Source organism: Rhinolophus ferrumequinum, chromosome 20, assembly GCF_004115265.2.
Source record: "Rhinolophus ferrumequinum isolate MPI-CBG mRhiFer1 chromosome 20, mRhiFer1_v1.p, whole genome shotgun sequence".
Lineage (NCBI taxonomy): Eukaryota > Metazoa > Chordata > Mammalia > Chiroptera > Rhinolophidae > Rhinolophus > Rhinolophus ferrumequinum.
The window spans coordinates 16,313,957-16,327,456 of record NC_046303.1 but is presented as its reverse complement, the minus strand read 5'-3'; the positions used below and the strand labels follow the sequence as shown (position 1 = coordinate 16,327,456).

The 13,500-nt window shown below is 41.3% G+C and overlaps 1 protein-coding gene across 4 annotated transcripts in view; it reads right to left on the bottom strand.

The window, feature by feature from the left end:
* Positions 1-7,230: 7,230 nt before the first annotated feature.
* Positions 7,231-13,500, bottom strand: part of OSBPL3 (oxysterol binding protein like 3) — a 161,275-nt gene continuing 155,005 nt past the window's right edge. For 3 of the 4 annotated variants that reach the window (XM_033088445.1, XM_033088446.1, XM_033088447.1), the window contains exons 22-23: positions 11,789-11,911; positions 9,613-9,957 (exon numbers count right to left, since the gene is read on the bottom strand). In XM_033088445.1, coding sequence (XP_032944336.1) covers positions 9,861-9,957; positions 11,789-11,911 — 220 coding nt within the window. In that variant the 3' untranslated portion in view covers positions 9,613-9,860. Of the gene's footprint in view, positions 9,958-11,788; positions 11,912-13,500 lie in introns of all 4 variants that reach the window. The other variant, XM_033088448.1, reaches the window with a different exon arrangement.

The window sequence follows — 13,500 nt, the reverse complement described above, 5'->3', positions numbered from 1 at the left end:
GAAGAAAGCTGAATTCTCAATCTGCTTCTGCAGTAACCTATTGCACTCTCACGTGTCATGTAGCTTCTGGGAAACTCCACTGTACACTTGTGAGAGAATGAAAGAGAAAAAGACAAATAATGTCTTCATATTATGAAAGTGTTTTAGACCTTGTACTCCCCTTGAATGGGTCTGAAGGGTCTCCAGGGGTGCCCAGTTCACGTTCTGAGAGCTGCTAGCTTAGAGGCAAAGAGCATTGAGTCCTGGCTTTACCAGGTACCAGCCTGTGACTGTGAGCGAGTCACCTAAGCTGGGTGTCAATTTCCTCCGCGGTGATGTGGGGTGTTAAGGGAGCCTTGGACTCGTGACTGGCGCAGAGTGAGGGCTCGGCTCATGGCGGCCACCGGTGACCCTCACAACAGCCCTTGGGGGTTAACTCTCGTTTGCACCTGAGAAGACGGATGCTCAGAATAGCAGAGCCAGCGTTCCAACGTGTCTCTCTGACTCCAAAGGCTGGGCTTGTGACAGCTGTGTTACATACACGCCATGCTCAGGTGTTTGAGCAGAGAAGGATTATAAAGAGATTAATGATAGGACCAGAGCTTGGAAAAATCACTCTGGTTGCAGCTTAGAGAATGGGTGAGAAGGAGTTGGGAACATGAACAGGGGCTCCATTCAGCCGGGCAATCTGACCTGAGCAGGGCTGTGAGGCTGAGGAAGGGAAACTTCACAGGTAGGCTGAGCAGGACAGTCCCCATGACTGCGGGGATGAGGGTGACAGAGGAGGATTTCTCATGTGAAGCCCTGCAAATACTATAGGGACAACATGTTCAGAGTACTGTCAGCCAGGGAAGCCTTGGTGTCCGGGGTTGGTCACATAGGTATGAAGCCCCCATGTGGCTGACCCCAGTTACTTAGTCTCCAGCCCCTCCAGAGGTCAAACTGATCCTGTGTGGCCAAAAGCCCCCACTATAAATCACTTTTTTCAGCATAAACTATCTGGCATGGCCCAAGGTCCCCGATATACAGAACCACGTTTTCCAGGAACGATATTCCAAAGGCGTGGAGAATATCTCCCCACAGACAATGAAGGGCTGGCTATCTCTTCATTCAAACATGCATGGTTTGAACAACCGGAATCTGCTGCATTACCCTTTACTACATTCGTCTATCCAGCTGCCTCCTTAAGAGTACTTCCTGGAAAAATTCACCACCTAATTTTTTTTCACCACAGCACCCAAATCTGCTGTTCCTAGTTTCCCTTATTTTAGTTCATGGCAACTCCATCCTTCTAGTAGCTCAGGCCACAGACCCTGGCGTCCTCTTTGACCTCTCTCCTCCCAACTCCCAAATCCTTCCCATCAGCCTATCTCTGAGTGGCTGAATGCTTTGATTCCACCATCAAAACATTTCCAGTTTCTTTCTGCTTCCCTCTACTTCCACGACTTCCATCCTGGTCCAAACCACCACCATCTCTCTCTGGATGAGTGCGATCACCTTCAAATGGGGCTGCCTGTTTGTGCCTGTGCCCCCCAGTCTCCACCAGGCAGCCAGATAACCCTTTGAAATCATAAGTCAAATCATGTCATTCCTTAGTTCAAAACCCTTTATTGACTTTCAATCTCACTCAGAGTACAAGCCACGTAAGTCCTCTGACCCCAAGCATCATCCTGCCCTAATTTTGATTTACTCCCACTCAGGCTGCTCCACCTACACTGGCCTCCTTCCAAACCCTGCCACACGCACCCTGGCCTCAGGCTTGTATTTGCTGTTCCCTCAGCCCAGAATGCTCTGCCTTCAAGTTCCTTCAAGTCCTGGATCTGTGAAACCCTCCCTACCACTCTGTATAACAACATAGCAACGTCCTTTAGTCTTTCCTCCACACCTTCCTTGGGTATGTTTCTCCATAGCACTTTCACACCTGTCATACCACACTCTGATCTGTGTATGTGCTCATTGTCTCTGCCCCTCACTCTCTGCCCCACTAGATTCTAAGCTCCAGGAGAACAGAAACATTACTTTGTTTCCTCTTTCCTGTATTTCCTGTATTGCTGGCTGTGTACAGGCAAAGGATCATATCAACAGGCTTTGCAGCATCGCTCACTCGGAGAATTTTGATCCCATAAATGTACAGTGATTCAGAAGCTGACAGGATTTTCTAACCCCCTGCAATGTAATTCTTCCATACAGCTAAATAATTCCCATTTTCAGGGTAAAATAGAAAAGAATAATTTAGGGCAGATTCTGCAAGCTCCAGGAGGGAGCTGTCTGGCATGTGTTTTGTGTTCAGCTTAGAGAATGGATGGGAAGGAGTGAATGAATATTTGATGATTGACCAAAGAACATTTCCACCTAATCTTGAGCTTACTGAATGGCAGCATAGAGAGATCTTTAATGATAATCTGCCCATTTGCTATCGGGGCTAAATGAGATTTGCAGAGGGTAAGTGACCTACCCCCTCGAATTAGGTTTCCCAAGTCCCATCCCATAGTTCTTTTCCAACCATTGAACAGCCTGTGTCAGGTTCAAAAGCCTGAGGAAAACTTTGGAACAAAGTTAGAGAACAAGTATTTAAACTTAGAAGGGACAGAGGTGTTGGGGTCACACTGTTTGCATCTCATTGTGTAACAGAAGGAACTGGATTTGGAAACAAGTCAGACACATGCTTATGTCCCAGTAATGCTATCACCGAATTGTGAGAATTTGCTCAAGTCACTTAACTTCTGGTCCTCAGCAAACTATTCTGTCAAATGGGGATTGCCCACATGGCGCTGGCGGGAGGCTTCCGTGGTCGGGTCACACACTCTAACTCACAAGGGAGAAAAACACAATGCTTTCACCTTGTCAGTAACTGACCTCGTCTTCCTCAAGAGCCCTTCCCCGATTGGTTAGCAAGACAAAATGAACTCGAGGTCCAATTTTGTTGAACGCTTAGTCTAAAGGGATAGAGAATTTCTGTATGTGATGATGAAAAAGTTCTGGAGATGGAGAGCGGTGATGGTCGCACAATGAGAACGCACTTGCTGCCACTGAACTGTGCACTTAAGAATAGATAACATGGTACACTTCTATGTATATTTTACCACAATAAAAATTTTAAATAACCATATTTAGTCTAATCAGATCATTTAGACAGTCTGCTCTGCTAATGCTCAGTCACTTCTGGATGGATGATCAACCTCTCAGGTTTCTCTGACGTGGCCTCCCGCCCTCTCACTAAGACTGTTTGGATATATTAATGGGGGAAACCCTGGAGGTGGCGGCTTATGTGATTTTGCAGCAGACAGAGAAGAGTGGGGTCCTTGGGCATCATTTCCTTAGCCTCCTCTGGTCCCCTTGGGCATCTGAGCGCTGCCTGCCTCCATTCCCCACCCTTTGTCTCACGGCTCCAGTCTGAGGAAACAGGGGATATTGTGACACATCAAAAATTTCATTGTGACACTAGTTGGGAAGCAGTGTTGTGGCTTAACTGGCATGGAGAGGAACCAGTGTGTAATTCATGTGTGTAATTCAAGACCCAAGGTCTTGCCACTAACTAGAATTAGGTTTCCCAAGTCCCATCCCATGGTTCTTTTCCAGCCATTGAACAGCCTGTGTCAGGTTCAAAGGCCTGAGGAAAACTTTGGAACAACGTTAGAGAACAAGTATTTAAACTGAGAAGGGACAGAGGTGTTGGGATCACACGGTTTGCATCTCATTCTATTGCAGAAGGAACTGGATTTGGAAACAATCCTTCTCTGGTGGCCAAATTCTCTCATTCTCATCACTGTCTCTTCTCTGCGGTCTTTCCCGCCTCTCAGTTCCTGTCAGAACGCAGCTTGGTCGAGCTCTGCCACCTCGCTCCTCATCACCCGGGTGTCCTCTGTTACGGAGCCTTCTTGCCACACTGTGGTTGCTGACGGACCCACCTGCTTCCTCCAGACTAAACGCTCCTCAACACAGAGGAGTGTGTGTTCTCAGTGTCTGGGACCATTCCTGGCCCACTAAGTCTTTTTTAAAGAATCCATCACAGCCACTGCTGGCTGCTTCCTGTCTTCAAGCCCCTCTTAAAGCCCCATGAGGTGTCATAGGGGGAAGAGATGGCGGGCTCCTATCTTTACCTTTCAAAGATACTACAAAAGCAACCTACACAATTTCATGAAAAGGAACACGTAGTTGTTACCCACATGACACTTTTATAGTCCTAGAATAATCATGAAATTAGAACGTGGCGTCCCAGCTCAGTAGTGAGCAAATGCTGGTCAACAAAATATGGGGGACTGTCTGGGTCTGAACCACCTGGGGAAAGCGTGTGTGTGATGGTGGTGGTGGTGGTGGTGGTGGTGGTGGTGGTGTGTGTGTGTGTGTCTAAAATTACCCCCAGGACATTAGCCAAATTTGAGAATCCCTGCCGAACTTGATATCTTTCCCAGTCTGCTGTTTAAATTATGGCATTTAATAAGGAAGAGAAGCTGCCCTTAGCTCATTAAAAATGTTACAACAGTAATATCATGGAGAGCCAAAGACTTTTTAAGAGCACAGTTAATTCATCCTTGGTAAAATAACTGCGAGCCAAAATAATTTAACAAATTCTAACCTCTCCAAAAAAGAAAAAAATGGCCCTTAAGCCCATTTACTTACCGTAAATTTCTCTAGAAGCTGAGATGTGAACTATTCTGGTGAATGTAGAGTCCAGGTGCTTGTTTTAGCCTTGCTGAGCCCTCCCCCTACCCAAGGCTGAGTTCTAAGAACTACTCTGTTGGGGAGGGTGGCTCCCCGTGCTCATTGGGGTTCCCAGGGAGGATGGAGGCTGAAGGGGACAGAGGTTGAGACAGTTCTCATTTACTCCGGTCTGGATGTTCTGGCAGAGGCTGCATGTCCCTCCACAACTACAGCCCCTAATGGGTCTTCCCTCCTGGGGTCGGAACAACTTCCAGCTGTAGCTAACGTGCTTTAAACTTGCTCACATCTCCGCTCGTAGCCCCTTCATTTAAGTCTCTTGAACTCCAATAGGCGCTGGAATCTGTTTCCTGCAGAGACCCAACTAATAAGACACCTTTGCCTGGTGTCGACTAGGACAGTTGATGTCCTGATTTGCTGGTCACTGACGGACGTTAACTATGTTAATGCTGGTGTTTTGTTGGTATGACCAGAGATAATATGACTAAGTTTCTAAACTAGTGGCCTGGAACTTGTACCTCCAAATTTTATGGCCGCCTCAAAGTCAACGCCTGAGGATGCTTTAATTCCTATTCCAATGATGGCCCACATGTTAAAATATTCTGAGATTGCCTTTAAAGATCTCCTTTAGTGTCCATAACACATTCTTTCGAATAATGCTGGAAAATGGTCCTCCTTTGATGGCATATTTGATTGAGATCTACAGGTAGTGTCACAACACATATGCTGTGTTTCCCCAAAAGTAAGGCCTAACCAGACAACCAGCTGTAATGTGTCTTTTGGAGGAAACATTAATATAAGACCCAGTCTTATTTTACTATATTATAATATAATATAATATAATATAATACCTAGTCTTATATTAATTTTTGCTCCAAAAGACGCATTAGAGCTGACTGTCTGGCTAGGTCTTATTTTCAGGAAAACCGTGTGAGTGTAAAAATTAGCAATAATTTCATATGTTTATATGCAAGTTTCACTAATGGTCCTCAAAGTGTCTTTTATAGCTTATTTTTCTTTTAAGCCAGAATTTAAACAAGGTTCATGAATTGCTTTTGGTTGTCTCTTTCGTGTTTTTAGGGATGCAGAGATATGACTTTATGTGTGGAACTCTGCAATTCTGTGCATTATATAACATCACAAAATATATCAACTGAATCCAGTGGAACTTCAGTGAAGGCTAAGAGTGTTCTGGCATTGCAAAGGGCACACCCTAAGTGTGGGAGGAGATGAGTCAGTCATTCGTAAAGGCCATTAAATTGGTATGAATATTAAGCATGCTCCTTTTTTCTGTTAGCACACACAGAAAATAATGCTATTTCCATAGCGTGCTGGAATAAACAGAAGGGGCCCTTGGGGACTGACTGTCTGAGGTCCCAGCTGCCTCAGCTTCCCAGGGCTAAGGGCTGGGGACCTACATTTGTAGTACACCTTGGAAATGTTGGGATGAAAAGTATGGCAACTTATGATGTCCAAGTTTCTTTATGCCTCAGGATATTATTTCCAACCCCCACCACTTTGGGTAACCTGATGTGTTTCTTCCTCAAAAGAGCCTTGCTTTGTCCCCTTTCAGCAGCCACATATACCCATTAATCTGGGGGGGGAAAAAAAAACAAAGACAACGGTGGCCTTTTCCATGTTATTTATTCACAGTCAACTAGCTACATGAGGGGGATAAACAAATTCGTCTTTTGGGAGAAGCATATGGGGATGGGTGGAACAGAAAAGAATCGTATAAATGGTTAGATGGAAGATTTACAAATATCCATTAAAAAAATAGTATCCTCTGTGGGTAACAGAGGAAGATAAAATCATCACAAATAAAATACATTAGCAACTTCTGATCATTACGTTCCTCAAAACCAAAGTCGCCAAAAATGGTTTGCATTTCAGGCTTCATGATTTGCAGGTACTTATGGGATACATATTTCCAACACAGAAAAATAAAGACTAACACCGAGTCACAGATTAATACAATGCAGAGGAAAATTGAACACGTGAAAATAGCTATCATCTGGTAGCAAAAATAGATTTATGCAGATGTTAGTATCAAAATTAAAGACATTCAAATAAATTACGCCAATACATTGGAACTATTATTCCTAAGATCATAAGAACAACTTCTTATTGCTTCTACTCATAACTAAAAGATCTGAGGAAATTCTATGATATCTGGAAGGAATATAATAAGTTAGAGAACGTGTAGTAGACCTACGACAAATTTCCACAGCCAAATAAACACTTTGTAGTTTATTTTTTTTCTTTTAGGGTTGACATTATTAATAGTAGAACAAGACTACTCATCATAAACCTGGAAAATACAGATAAAGGACAGTGCTCGAAGCCCAAGCAAATGATTTATGGGAAGTCATTCAAAACAGAATATAAGAAAAGCCGCAGCCCAAATGAAGTCAACATTTAAAAAAATTGGTTTTCGTATTTTTCTCTCCTAGAGTGTCCCATGGGAAGCACACGAAGACTGTGGGACTTATTCAGACATTCTGGGGATTTGATACATAACTGGACTGTTGTACCAAAGTGAATTGTTTAATTAGTACCAGAACCAGCCTGGCTTCCGGGAGGTGGACTGCACTGAGACTTTGATGAATACATTTGACTCAGGGAAATACCAACTTAGGATTTGGGGCCCTGGGAGGGAGGTGATCTGCTGCCTGGCTACCTCGGGACTGTGGCCTTCTCCTGCAGGTTGGGGTCCGCAACAGTGGCCACACGGACATGTGAAAGGCCACACAAAGTCTTCCTTCTAAGAATATCTTTGTCATTCACCATAAATTTGGAGTAGAATGTCAGGACTAAAAATTGAGTTTAAAACATGTGTCTCAAATGGTGTATTGATTGGTGTTAGTTAATCAGGGGATTCAAAGTCCAGAAAAATTACTTTTTGTCTCGATTCTTCCCAAACACTGCCATGTTTCTGTTTTCTTCATCTTAAAAATATAAAATGCCATTGAATTACAAATTAGGTGGGAAAGTGCTTTTGAGAATAGGGACTGAAGAAGAAAAAGAAGCCATTTCCCCCTCAAGGTAGTTTTAAAATTATAATATCAGGATGCATCACCAAGCTGTTCAAATATCAGAAAAGTCCTTTACAGATGCTGGTACAGATGTAGATTTCAAAATTTGAATATAGTTCTGTATCATGTTCTAACCTCCCCCCCATCTCAAATAAAATGACTACAAAGATGATAGTTGGTCCATTTATCCTTGTAATTCCAAAATGAAGCATAATGTCAATTGAAATAATAACATTGAGACAAAGAATTTCCAAATACTGCATGACAAAGCTACATCCGTTCAGGCTGCACACTTCATTTTTATTTATTTATTTGGTTTGGGTTTTTTTTGAGCCAGCTTCTGGAGCAGGCTTATTTAACAGTCAATATTACTAAAAATCTACATTTACGTTCACATTATGAAAACTAGATTCGCTTCCCCCTTGAGTACCCTTAAATACACAATCTTCTTCTTCCTGTCTGTGAGCAGAATTTGGATACATGCTTGAAAAGAAAAGAACAAAGCACAGACCAAAGAACGTGTTATTTAAAGGCTTAGAAATGGAAACGATATTAACATTGTGTTCATTTTGATATCTTGATAAAATGGAATGGATGAACGCAATATTGAGTGAATGCATTTATTGTTTTTAAAAAGCTAGTCACTTGCAGATTCCAAAAGGCTACTGACACACTTTCCATAACTCTCCATTTTGAAAATGCAAAACTGGTTATTTGGTGTGACACTGAAAAATCATGCATTCTTTTTTTCTGTTATTTATTCTACTTTTTATTCATAGCATTCTATATGCTTTGAAGTTACTTAAATATCTAAAAAGGTTTTGGGGAGAAATATTTTTACCACACCATTTTACTTGATACTCCATAGAATTATTATGGATAATTATTATGGAGTAAAAGGCTTAAAAATTAGGCTTTGGTTTTAATGTAATCTGGGCAGAAGTTTGAATTGCTTTGATAACACAATTTAACGACTGCACACATTTTTATATTGTAATTTGAAATAACACATTTAAAAAGACAAAGTTTCCCCTTTCTGTAGTTATAATCTGTGTTATTCAAGACTGCTGCAAAACTCACAAAATAGTGATATAAAAAGAAAGTGTAAGAAAGGGATAAGACATTTAAAGCTTTATCAGAATACAACACAAAGGAAGAACAATTCTCTACAATTGTCTATAAGGCAGATGGTCAAACTTTTTATACAAGATCTAAAATATGGTGCTTATTAAGAGGTAGAAAATACCAAAACAGTATTTTAAATCAGTTATTTTGCTGAACTTTTTTACAAAGTCAAGGTGCTTGTGGAATGTGCTGTATGTTTTATACTAAAACTGGGACATTCCACACTCAACAGAGAGGTGGTCAAACACAGGACGGGAAGCTAGGGGTGGGGTGGGAAGCAGAAAATAGTTTCTTAACTTGTCAGGGATTCAGCTGTCACTAAGGAGAAATTTCCGACTGCCTCTCTGGGATTTCATTATGACATTTAATTAATGGGATCACCCACAATTTCTCTGAGTAACGGTATAATTTTACACACAAGGCAAGAAAACTATAGGGACGGATGAGCTCAAATGCTTTCTAACCAGGAAGGTGCCATATGCACCTCATATAAAAACATACATTCACTAAACTTATACTATCCTCTCAACCACCAAAATGTAAATGTAAATATTCTCCAGACTCCAGCACCAGCAGAATTGTTCTGTCTGAGCAGTTCAAGAGCTGTCTGAGGCAAAAAGAGATCTGAGCTACCAAATTAAACTTGGGTAGCTTACACATGAGTCACCCTGGGTATTCTTATTTCTTAATGCACCTGGGAGAGATGGATTTTTGTCTTCTCCAACTTAATTGTATAAGGCATCAATTTAATTTCAATTTTCCTAACCTTTGGAAAATTAGTGTTAAAGCTTCTTTCTCAACCCACACGTTAACATTCAATCTTTCATTTTTATTAAATAGTTTATATATAAAAAGAAATATCAAGGTGTTCCACATTCATATAAACAATTGTGATAACATTTGAAATTGTAAAGAAACCTCCTGAAGAAAATACATAATTAAATACAATGCTAAGCTAAGCACAAGTGATCATTCTAGAAAATATCTGTTATATAGACACACGTTTGTGGCTTCAGAAAGCAAACACAGGAGAAGTGCAAGGATGTATCGTTCTTTCCTTTTTCACCACAAGACAGGATGGTCCAGTTTGGAAAAGCCAAGATCTTTCCTAAGTTCCAAATAGGTGCCATTGCTCACCCAAGAATCATCATCAGATTTCCTGTGAAAGACGAAAGAATGTCTTGAAGGTTCTTAAAAATATTATCCTATTTTCTCTCTTCCTTTCCCTCCTCCTACCCCCGTCCCCCATTATCATTGTCACATGCATGAAATATCCCTAACAGTCCAGTACTGGAGCTGGGAGGGAGCCAGAAGCCTGGAAACCATTTTGTTCCTTCTGACTTGGACTTCTCAAACTTATAAAAAGAAAAGGAATGGGAAGCCATAATAACAGTCTGGAGAAAATCGCCTTGGTTCACTCGTCTTTGAATCGATAACATATTATATAAATCAAAATTCAGAAGGTACAAAAGGGTGGATAACTACAAGTTTTCTTCCTACCCGTATGTCCTAGCCTCCTCGTTCTTTTCCTCAGAGGCAATAATCTTATTGGCTTCATTCTTTCAGAGAAATTTCATGCACGTGCACACACACACACACACAGTCCGCCCCACTTCCATTTTTTTACACTGTATGGTGTCCTACCCCTTGAGTTTTTCACATAATAGTATATATTGGAGATTATTTTCCATTGTCACATTAAGGTCAGCAAACTACAGCTCACAGGCCAATCCCAGCCTTCTGCCTCTCTTTGCATACTGTTTTACTGGAACACAGCCATGCCCATTTGTTTAAGTATTATCTATGGGCACTCTCGTGCTGCACAGTGGGGCTGAGTAATCACTACTGAGACCTTATGGCCTGCAAGGCCAACTATTTTTACCATTTTCCCTTTATTGAAAAAGTTCAGTGACTCTGTCAGCAAGAGAGTCTTCATTTTTTAAAAACAGTTGCACAATATTCCATTGTAGGGATGGACCACAATTTAACAGGCACCCTACTGGTGGGCATTGAGGAGGTTGTTTTCAACATTGCTTCTATGATAGATTAGTAACTACTGACTCCTACAAGTGTTTCTGTTGCTCATTAAAAAATACTGTCAACCAAAAATATCCCCCTAAACAACAACCGAAGTCTGCTTGTCCTGAAAGCAACACTGGGTGGAAGGGGTAAGGCAGGAGCCTGTGGTTTCTTTACTTGTGCCTGCTTTATTGTTGACTTTTAAAAAATGAATGAATAACCAAGTCGCTAAAACCATATAAAGCCCTGGCCTGGTAGTCAAAGAGCAAGGCCCCAGTCTGGGACATTCCACTGGGTCCTTCACCTCTGTTCCCTGAGCCTTTGCTTGTTCTCAGTTAAAATAAAAGAGCGGGTGAGGGGAGCTGATGATTTCTGATGCCCCATTCTACAGCTTTAAGTCTTTCTTTAGCAAGACCTTCTGGGCAACTTATTTTAAAATGAATAGCACATGTTCCAAATCCAAGCCAAGGTACATTGGAACTTCTGCAGTCCCGAATCAGACTACCTGGACTTTCCATTCTGATAACCAATGAGGTGATCATATATTATCTCTGTCACTCTGTAAAATACACCGAGGTGGGTGACTAGTCTCAGACACAGATTTAACAAGCTGGCTTGGTATGGAGAGCCAGGCTCGGGCGGTCTCATTGCTTCTTGCACCGACACTTACTGAACACCTCCTCTGCAAACTCATGGGGTGAGGCGCTGAGAGGCAGCTGGGTAAGAGTGAAGGATGCAAAACAAGAAGACACCATTGCTGCAGAGGACAGAGGAAGGGACAGCCCAGAGCCAAGAGTCCATAGCAAGTCAGGCCCGCCCACAGAAGGGAGCTTTCACCACTCCGAAGCAGGAAAAATATAGAAAATGCTCGTATTTAAGGAGGCGACACACATATTCACTCTCTTCATATCAGAGGCATCAGGTGTCACCAGGACCTATCAGCCAATGAGCCACACAATCTGGATACACACCTGAAAAACCGCGGCTGGTGGTCCACGTTATTTTCTTCTAAGACCCGCCGCCTTTCTCTCTGTAGCTGTTCAACCCTCTGCTTTTGCATTTCAGCTTCTTCTATGTTCCCTTCTTCTAGAAACCTGAGGCATAAGGGAAAAAATAAAGGAATATGAGTTCCATGAAAATAGAACAATCATTACTACTGAAATTGCACGTGTCCAAACTAGATATTCCAAATGCTTTCCTCCCTCTTCATCCCTTAAAACAATATTTTGAGGTAGTTAGGAAAAATATTATTTTTTGAATTGGTGATATATACACGGTGCAAGAAATTATAGCTATAAAAAAGAATTTGCAGTAAAGTCTCCTTCTCTTCCTTGTCTCTAATTCTACCTATTTCCTCTCCATCCCACCCACCTTCACACCCCCCAGACAGGTAACCCACTATTAGTTTCTAGTGTATTCTTCTAGAGATTCTTTCTATGTGTATATAAGCAAACATTACTATTCCCGTCCCTTCCTTTTTACAACATAAACGCTAGCATGCTACACATACTGTCTATACCTTGGTTTCTTATTTTGTTTTACTTTTTACTTAACAATACATCTTGGAGTTCTCTGGTGGTAGCACATAGACATCTTTATGTTTTTTTTTAATAGCTGTATAATGTTCAATTGTGTGGCTATACCTGAATTTATTTAAACCATTTCCTATTGCTAGACTTTTGGAATGTTACCCATTTTTTAATGTTACAATTAATGCCACAACGAATGACCATGTATACCTGTCACTCTGCATATGCGTTAGTATGCCTGTAAAGAGAAATTTCTAGAAGTGAAATTGCTGGGTGACAGGGTTAGTTTGTAATACAGATATAAGCAAAGTGTCCTCTATAGGGATTTATATTCCTATCAGCAGTGATATTAGTGTGCCATTTCCCCATAACCTCAGAGTACATCAAATTTTGAACCTTTGTCATCTGAGAAGTTAGGAAATGATATGTCAATGTGGCTTGAAAAATTTCCATTCCTTTGAGTGAGATGGAGCATCTTTTCACATATTTAAGGGATATCTGTCTTTCTTAGTTCATAGGAACTGTCCATCTTCCTATGTCCATTTTGTTATAAAGGGTGGATCTTTATTTCTAGAATCAATTCAGGAAATGAGTTGCAAATACAGAGTTCTCAGTTTGTCATTTGTCTTCTGACTCTGGGTATAGATTTTATTTGCTTTGCCATGAAGAAGGGTGTTGCTGTGTGTGTGTGTGTGTGTGTGTGTGTGTGTGTACGTGTGTTTTTTTAAATAAAGTCAAATTTTACCTTTCTTTTTTCCTTCTGGGTTTTGAGTCTTATTGGAAAGGTCTTAGGGAAGAGATTATTCTTTCCATTTTACAGAGTAGGACACTGAGGCTGAGAAAAATTAAAAGACTTATCATATGTCACACAGCGTGTTAGCAGCAAACAAAGAATCAGAAGTTAGGTCTCAGTGCACTAAAATCATTGAAATTCAAGAGGTCGGGGGAACGGGATGCTTTTTTACTCTTTTTGCATGCGCTTAATCTCTTAAAAATAAACACCTTTTCTTGACATTTCAATAGAAATGGGCTCTACTGATGAATAAAAGTCATGCCACACACAGATCTAAGTTGGAGTCCGTTCTTTCCACCTGATTGCATAAAATTCCCCTGGACCTCTACTCCTGACGACATTGCCTATCTCTCTTAGGCTC